This window comes from Eucyclogobius newberryi, unplaced genomic scaffold (assembly GCF_026437365.1).
Source record: "Eucyclogobius newberryi isolate DKJ021-1_F unplaced genomic scaffold, fEucNew1.0.hap1 SCAF_16, whole genome shotgun sequence".
In the NCBI taxonomy this organism is placed as follows: domain Eukaryota; kingdom Metazoa; phylum Chordata; class Actinopteri; order Gobiiformes; family Gobiidae; genus Eucyclogobius; species Eucyclogobius newberryi.
The window spans coordinates 15,027,260-15,035,910 of NW_027315790.1; the positions used below are offsets into that span (position 1 = coordinate 15,027,260).

An 8,651-nucleotide genomic window follows, 5' to 3' on the forward strand; every position below is an offset into this window, starting at 1 on the left:
TTACTCTTCAACTGCAGTTTGAGTTGGCCAAGCTTTAAAGTTGTCTGTTAAAAGCGAGTTGATCCCCTAAGAGTAGACCTATATGATTTAAAGCTGAATTACCAAATTACCTCTTCTAAACAAATACATTTTGTTTAGTTTTTCTCCCCAGAAAGTGTAAAAGCAGAATGTATATCTTTATTTTACCTAATAGGGGATAGTGCACAATGATGGCCCAAAAATCCATGAAAGTGAATGCTAGTGATGTGCTAAAGGGTTTGTGAGCGCTTGGAACAGTTCAAAAGATTTAAGTTCTTTTATTATTTCCAAAGTTTGAAAATCAAGTATACCCGCTTTAGTGTTTGGTACAAATATTTAATTTACCTTTTAACTAAATAAGCAAAAGTAAATACAAACGTACAATCAATGTGTTATAACTTATCCATCTAAGTATTTACATGTATTTACAGAAAAAGGAATCCAGAAAATAAATGAATTGGATTTTGCATGTTTGTCTTACATGCAAGTAATAGATTAATGTGCTTTAGAAAGCTGAAGTACAGTAAACCCACAGTAACATGGCGGGGAGCACACATCCTATAATCAACCGACTTGAGGATGGAACCATGACCTTTCACATCTCCAGCTATGCACAATCTGGGGAAATCAATGACCAGTCTAGAGAGTGCTTGTTTGCAGATCACAAGTTTATTTGGTCAATAACACAACGCCAGGACACAATTGTCTTTATTTTTTCATAGATTTTTTTTCCTTAACAAAAGTCTGCTCTGTAATTTTCAACTTAATTGGACTAAAGTGTAATAAGACTCTGGAAGTTGCCAGTGCAAATTCCCTCTCACCACTTAAATGCCTAGAAAAACCACTAGTGGTGTGAAAATATGATGGTTCGATAGACCAATGAGAATAAAGTCTTTGTTCGGAGTTGGAAAAATAGAACACTTGAAACCCAACTGTTGCCTAGAGACACACGTTGCAGGCAATTACTGGGCAAGATTACAGTGGGGGAGAAAAAAAGGGGAGATTGTCAATGGAGATGCATGTGTGGAGGTGTGTGAACACACATTACAGTACAGACATGTGTGAATGTTTAGCAGAAAAATAACTTGTTAATTAGACCTTTCTTGTAGTACTAATGATGGTGGTCAAGATTTATTTTGTAATGCCAACAAACTACAAAGCAGATACCAAAAATATGCTTAGAAAGTTTACCAAAATATATATAGAGAATATATATAGAGAAAAACATATTACATTTATTAGGGATATTGTTTGTTAAGGAAGAGAGAGGGGCTGATTTAGAAGGAAAAGAATATCATCAGACTTTTTGAATCTAATTATGATCCAACACCTTAATGTAATATCATTCTAAAAATATACAAATATAGATATAATATAACATCATACCATAATATCTAATAATATTGAATAATGAAAATGTACTGGTAATATTTGGTAGAAAACATAATAGTAACAACAACAACAATACAACAATAGTAAATAAATGTTGTATGTACTATACTCATTTTATTTTTATTTTATCCCACAAAAAAAACAAAACGTTTCCAATTCTCAGCCCCTTCTCAAGATTTTTAGATTTTTTGCAATATCCCTAATGTAACCATGACAAACAAGGTATAACCTGAATATATTATTATTGGAAACTGCAGTGTCATTTGTACAATAGCTGTAGATAAACTGTAAGGATGTACTATAACATGATTCACAATAACACCTCCGGGTCTAACTGCTATTTTGATTCCATTAGGGAAAAGAAAAAGTCATTGTTACTTTTATAAAAGCATTCAAGTAAAGTAGAAATACGGCAGCAGTTTTGCTTTTTTAATGTTGTAATAAACTCTAATTAAAGGGACAGTACACATGTAACATTTGTACAGATCTTTTGTAAAAGCAGCTCTTGGGGTTAAAATTAGACTGCAGTGTGCTGTTTGGGGCAAAAATGGGGAATCAGTTGGGATTGTGTTTTTTAAAACAATAAAAATACGGTACAGTGCCTTTAACAGATATATGCAGAATTGAACATTGAAGAAATGTTTATGAAGCTGGTTGAACATTATCAACTTTAGACAGAGTTACAGGGATTTTTTTCTCGTCTGAAACAGGTGGCTTGGTAACTACATCCCCTGCGTCGCTAAAACCCATCCATTTGGACATCCACTCGCCCCTGCCTTCCCCATTTTCTGCTCCGTTGAACAGCCTGTTCTTCCATTCGGTCCGAGGTAGGACCCAAACCACAAGCCCCATGGCAGCCAGCGCTGTGCCCAGGCAGGAGAGCCCAATCCCAGCCGCCCTGCTCTGGTGAAGCCCCTGGTTGAAGTTAATGGCCTGGGTGTCCACAAAGAAGAGGTCGCCTTCCCCGAAAGACTCGATTTTATGTGGAGTGGAGTAACCCACGGACAGGCTGGCTACTCCTGCTGTTAAGATGAGGAGACCCACAGCCAGGGATACCTGCAGAATTGAAATACAAAGTACTTTTAGACACATATTAGAGATTACAATTTCACACCTTTAGTATGGCACCTCATGTCTTAGAAGATAAAAAATAAAACAGTGTTTGTAAAAACAAAATTATATTTGGATCTCTGCTGCTTCCAGCAGGACTGAGTTTTTGTACCATCTACTGGCTACAGAGGGAATTACAACAGGTTCATAAAAAAACAACTGGAAGGTTCACAAGGAAGCACACAGTTGTACTGATCGTGATTAGATGGGATAAATTCTCAGAACGAGTCTGGTGATGATTTATGGACCTCAAAACAGCTGAGAAAATTCTCAAAGCCACTTCATAGAGCGACCAATCGCCAATTATCGAGGAGGTGTTTTAGATGTTCGGCGGGGAGAGGACTTTCTGACCAGGATTCATCAAACTAGTGCAAATGAAGCTAAATGCTACTCCAGATATGTTTTTGATGAGAGAACAATTTTAGAAGATGGTTAAAAGACACCCACTAATGCTTATTTAATGTCAAGACAAATCGATTCCATTTGTTGCCCATTTGTTGTTGTAGTAAAGACTACTTCCTGAAAGGATTTTGCCAATTGTGCATGTTTTTATTTGTTGAGGAAAAACAGGTAAAGTAAATAGAGGTAAATATATCTGTGAAAATGATTTGTCATTGATAAAGTATTAAAGGTAAAAATGGTGGCGCAGAAATTCCAAAACACGCACACACAAAAAAAGCAACAAGGGACCTCCTCTTTTTTACATTCGTTTTTATTTTAAAAAAGGTCATACAGTTGTTTGTATGGTTGAAAAAACAGAACAAAATCTCCTAATTGCCAAATGTGCAGGTGGCTGACACGCACAAACCCATGTGCACAAATATCACCACACTGATTGTTGGTGATCCTGCAGAGACAGCACTAAGAACTGCACGCTGCGCACAAATTTCCAATTCAGCTCATTTCCTATTACACTATCCAGGTGTTGCTTATTGCAACCAGGTGTAAGAATGGGAGAGAACATGATCGTGTAGTGTAATGTTCATCCAGGAAGTCAATGAGAACCAAACTTGTAACATGGGGGGCCTTGGCCTGGTCTGAGCTGTCCATGGTGCTGACGTTATCCACTACCACAGAAACAGTATGTGCATTGAATACATTTTGTATGTATTCTTGTAATAAATAGATTCTTGTGTAAAGACAAATAGGTTTGATGGATGCTATGTATCTTAATGCAAGATAGAGACTAATATCAATACTGTATGTGGATAGATTACTGTAATTATACCCACATTTCTGTGTGATTATAAAACCAGTAATTATTAGTGTGGTCCAATAGATTTGGTTTTTCATCTGGCAGATCACTAAGCACGGACAAAATGTATGATTTATGCCAGCAACTTTGTTAAATTGAATGAATAGAAATTTTGGGATTTCTGTCATGTCTTGATTTTAATGCATTTTTTTCCTGTTGAGTGAAGCCTTGTGCACAAATTGTTCTCTACAAATACACTTCTGTTTGCATCATAGGTAATTTTAGGTCATTATAGGCCATTTTAGGTCATTTAAGAATACAGTACATATTTCTATGTTTTTGAAAGCAATCACAAATATACATTTAGAATAATTAATGAACATAGCAGATCTTCATAAAATGAGCTACCTTCCAGATGGCTGAATTCCACCACATGGCTGATCTCTGGCCCTGGACGAAGCCCTGGTCCTCCAGGTTCCTCTGCCACATGGTTGATGAGCATCCCTCATAGAAGTGATGCAGATATGAGCGCACCCCGAACTGCAGGCAGCTGGAGCCGCCCTGAGAGGTGAAGCAAACAAAGCATTACAACCAAGAAATATTTGTCAAGCACAAGTGTAAGGATGAATTAACATGATTAATACTGTTAGACATGTTTTTTTTTAACCTGAACAGCATGTGTTTTAGTGTTCTGCTCCGACTACTGCATGCTGGTTTTGGGTCCTTGGGCAAGACATTTGACTGAGACTCCCATCCATCCATTTTCTACCGCTTGTTCCCTTTTGGGGTCGCGGGTGACTGGAGCCTATCCCAGTGACTTCGGGCCTTAGGCGGGGTACACCCTGGACAGTGGCCAACTTGTCGCAGGGCCAACACAGAGACATAACAGACAGTTCACTCTCACATTCATTCACTAGGGCCAAATTAGAGTTACCAATTTATACCTAACACATGCATGTCTTTGGACGGTGGGAGGAAGCCGGAGAACCTGGAGAGAACCCACGGTAACACGGGGAGAACATGCAAACTCCACCCAGAGAGATCATGTGATGTTGGTCTGGTCCGGGAATCGAACCCATGATCTCCTTCTTGGGAGGCAAGAGCGCTAACCGCCTTCACCACCGTGCACTGAGACTCCCTGTGTAATAATTTGGTGTGAGTGTGTGTGCATGTGAGTGTGTCTGAGTGTGTGTGGATGTGTGCATGTGAGTGTGCCTGAGTGTGTGTGCATGTGAGTGTGTCTGAGTGTGTGTGGATGTGTGCATGTGAGTGTGTCTGAGTGTGTGTGGATGTGTGCATGTGAGTGTGTCTGAGTGTGTGTGGATGTGTGCATGTGAGTGTGTCTGAGTGTGTGTGGATGTGTGCATGTGAGTGTGTCTGAGTGTGTGTGGATGTGTGCATGTGAGTGTGTGTGGATGTGTGCATGTGAGTGTGTGTGCATGTGAGTGTGTCTGAGTGTGTGTGGATGTGTGCATGTGAGTGTGTCTGAGTGTTTGTGGATGTGGGCATGTGAGTGTGTGTGGATGTGTGCATGTGAGTGTGTCTGAGTGTGTGTGCATGTGTGCATGTGAGTGTGTCTGAGTGTGTGTGCATGTGTGCATGTGAGTGTGTCTGAGTGTGTGTGCATGTGAGTGTGTCTGAGTGTGTGTGGATGTGTGCATGTGAGTGTGCCTGAGTGTGTGTGCATGTGAGTGTGTCTGAGTGTGTGTGGATGTGTGCATGTGAGTGTGCCTGAGTGTGTGTGCATGTGTGCATGTGAGTGTGTCTGAGTGTGTGTGGATGTGTGCATGTGAGTGTGTCTGAGTGTGTGTGCATGTGTGCATGTGTGCATGTCTGAGTGTGTGTGGATGTGTGCATGTGAGTGTGTCTGAGTGTGTGTGCATGTGTGCATGTGAGTGTGTGTGGATGTGTGCATGTGAGTGTGTCTGAGTGTGTGTGCATGTGTGCATGTGAGTGTGTGTGGATGTGTGCATGTGAGTGTGTCTGAGTGTGTGTGCATGTGTGCATGTGAGTGTGTGTGGATGTGTGCATGTGAGTGTGTGTGGATGTGTGCATGTGAGTGTGTCTGAGTGTGTGTGCATGTGTGCATGTGAGTGTGTGTGGATGTGTGCATGTGAGTGTGTGTGGATGTGTGCATGTGAGTGTGTCTGAGTATGTGTGCATGTGAGTGTGTGTGGATGTGTGCATGTGAGTGTGTCTGAGTGTGTGTGCATGTGTGCATGTGAGTGTGTGTGGATGTGTGCATGTGAGTGTGTGTGGATGTGTGCATGTGAGTGTGTCTGAGTGTGTGTGCATGTGTGCATGTGAGTGTGTGTGGATGTGTGCATGTGAGTGTGTGTGGATGTGTGCATGTGAGTGTGTCTGAGTATGTGTGCATGTGAGTGTGTGGTATTACATTGCAGGAAAATAGCACAAACATCTTAAATGTAGAAATATCTATTTAAGCTGTTTTTTACTTATATGAATGCAAGAACAGAATGTATTACAAGCTTGTCCTAATGAAATGTTTTCATAAAAAATAAGGCATGGTATGTGTAAAAATGGCCAAAATAGCCCATATTTGGGACATACAAATCAGAAAATCTGGAAAAGCCAGGTTTAAATTTCGATGACATATTAGATACAAAAATTAACAGAATGGAATTTGATAATTGATAATTGACTGACATTTTTCATAACAATTTCACCTCATTTGGAGGGTTAAACCTTAAATGAATCTGGCTTGACATCAAATAAATCTTTCTTTACCATCCGTCAAAATATTGTTAAGAATTAGACTCAAACTATTTTTCTTGTGTTTGTGCTACTTTAATGGCTGATCTTTATGCCCCTGTTTGAGAAATATGCAATGTAAGTGGATTAAATGAAATTATATTTAGGTGCAGATTATATTCTTTCCACTTTCCATGTGAAAACGTATATGTTGAGAGGGCAAACTGACTGTAGTGTCTCCTTTGACCACAGATTGCATTATTTTATTATAGAAAAACCGTACCAGAGGAAGTGCATTGTTCATGTTTGTATTTTCATGTGACTCACCTCGCTGCTGGACGACTCCCCTCCTGAACCGGACACACAGGCGTTGGAGCACAGCACCATCTCACCTCTCTCAGACACCTGCCGTAAAACACACAATTTATCCTCCTGTGTTCCATACAACCCTCATAGACCTGGAAAAGAGTTGATTTGTATGTACCTCAGCTACTAGACCAGTGTAATACGCACATTGTTTATCTCCTGAATATGGATTTCCTTAATAAAACCTTTCCTTCCCAGACGTGCCATAAATCCACCGCGCAGTCTTATTGTCGCTGTGTGAACGATTGAAGGCTAGCGTCGAGGTGCTATTACCCGCCCACGCATGACTCACGTATATAACCCTCTTCGCTTATACACAAATGCTCAAATGTCCGTCAGCTCTTTCCCTCCCTACGCTTTTTTGATTGATTCCTCTCATTCCCAGTGTCCAAACGCTTTTAAACAGGCCACACAACCAAGAATGTAATCCAGTCTGGCTTCAATCTGCAGCATGACCAACAAACTACCATCCATCAACTTAAAGAAGAGTGAAGTGCAGGCCCGGTGATGAATGTGTCTCTCTGTGCTGAAAGTCGCATGTGCACTATAAAATATGAAGCATATAGTAAATCAATACATTGTTTTGGTGAATGTTTGTAAAAGAAGAATAGCTAATTTCCAGTGATAAAGTCAAGACTGTAGAGTGATAATTTCATATTAGCAAATGATTGACTGAAAAAGAGAAGGTAATTGGAGGCTGATGGTGTGAGCATAATAGCATATTTAATGTAATGTGGCAGAATTCAATAAAACACATACGAAGCATTCATCTTCAAACTGTGTAATGATGTAATTTACTCTTTTATCAAACTTTATTGTCTTTACACTGTGGTAAAATCAATAGAGACGGCGGGGTTTTCTTCAACTTACATATTAAATGGACAACGAGTTTCCAGATTTTATAGGTTGGCAAACCATTATGGCTCATGTTATGATAAGTAAACATTAAATAAATGAAAACAAGATGGCGTTTAGGTTGACAAATAGTAGCAATGGCAACAGGTAGTTATGGTTTCAGCAAAGCACAGTTTTACAGGCTATTACTTTTTCTATCTTTTCCATTTTTGTTTTCGTTTGGAACCCGTGTAAGGCCCAATTATAGTTCCCAAATTGAAGTATTTTTACGGTATAAAAAAAAAGCACAGTTTTCAAGGTGATAATTATGGGCCATTAAGAAGCAGATTTCAGAACATCACGTTGGCTTTTTGTGTAATAAGTCTACGTATTTCAGCAAAGTTCATCACCATCATTTTAGAACCGTTTGTCGGTGGTGAGTCATCGCGGCCGCGCACTTTGCTTTGGTCCGCGCCACAGAGCGGCTCGGCTCGGATCCGCACTCGGCGCGTTTGGGCACTTTGTCAACAAGAACCGAGTGTCGCAGAGTTTAAAAGGACTCGAGCTCTTACCCCGGCCCGGAGTGCTGGTGCTTCTCACTGGGGATCCATGAGCTGACGGGACCGATGGATGATCAACGCTGAAGCTGCTGCTGATGTGAACCAGACGAACAAGTGCACTGCGCATGCGCGGCGAGCCTGGCCAAAACAAAACAGACGCTCCAGCGAGAGACTGTGACCGGTGATAAACAGCCTTAAATATGCTTTTTCATTTCATAATCAGCATTTTACCTGAGCTCAGGAGGCAAAAGTGAACAAGCCCCAGATTAAAATGTGCTACTTTACTGTATATTTTTGTATTTAATATTATTATTATTTTATAATGCCAGTTCGACTCTAAGACCACACGTGTTTCAATGGGGTATTTAAAAAAACAAAAAAAAAACTTTTCTGGTGGTGCGTTTGGCATCTGCTTGTCTCCACGGAGATGCCATTGCTTTGTTCCACAGAATTGCATTGGATCT

General features: G+C 40.2%; 1 protein-coding gene across 1 annotated transcript; it reads right to left on the bottom strand.

The window, feature by feature from the left end:
• Nucleotides 1-2,016: 2,016 nt before the first annotated feature.
• Nucleotides 2,017-7,491, bottom strand: nrsn1l (neurensin 1-like). The gene is made up of 3 exons (XM_072447708.1): nucleotides 6,755-7,491; nucleotides 4,124-4,276; nucleotides 2,017-2,466 (listed from the first exon to the last, which is right to left on the bottom strand). Exons 1-3 carry the CDS (start codon nucleotides 6,812-6,814, stop codon nucleotides 2,053-2,055), a joined length of 627 nt encoding a protein of 208 aa, XP_072303809.1. The 5' UTR covers nucleotides 6,815-7,491; the 3' UTR covers nucleotides 2,017-2,052.
• Between the last annotated feature and the right edge of the window lie 1,160 nt (nucleotides 7,492-8,651).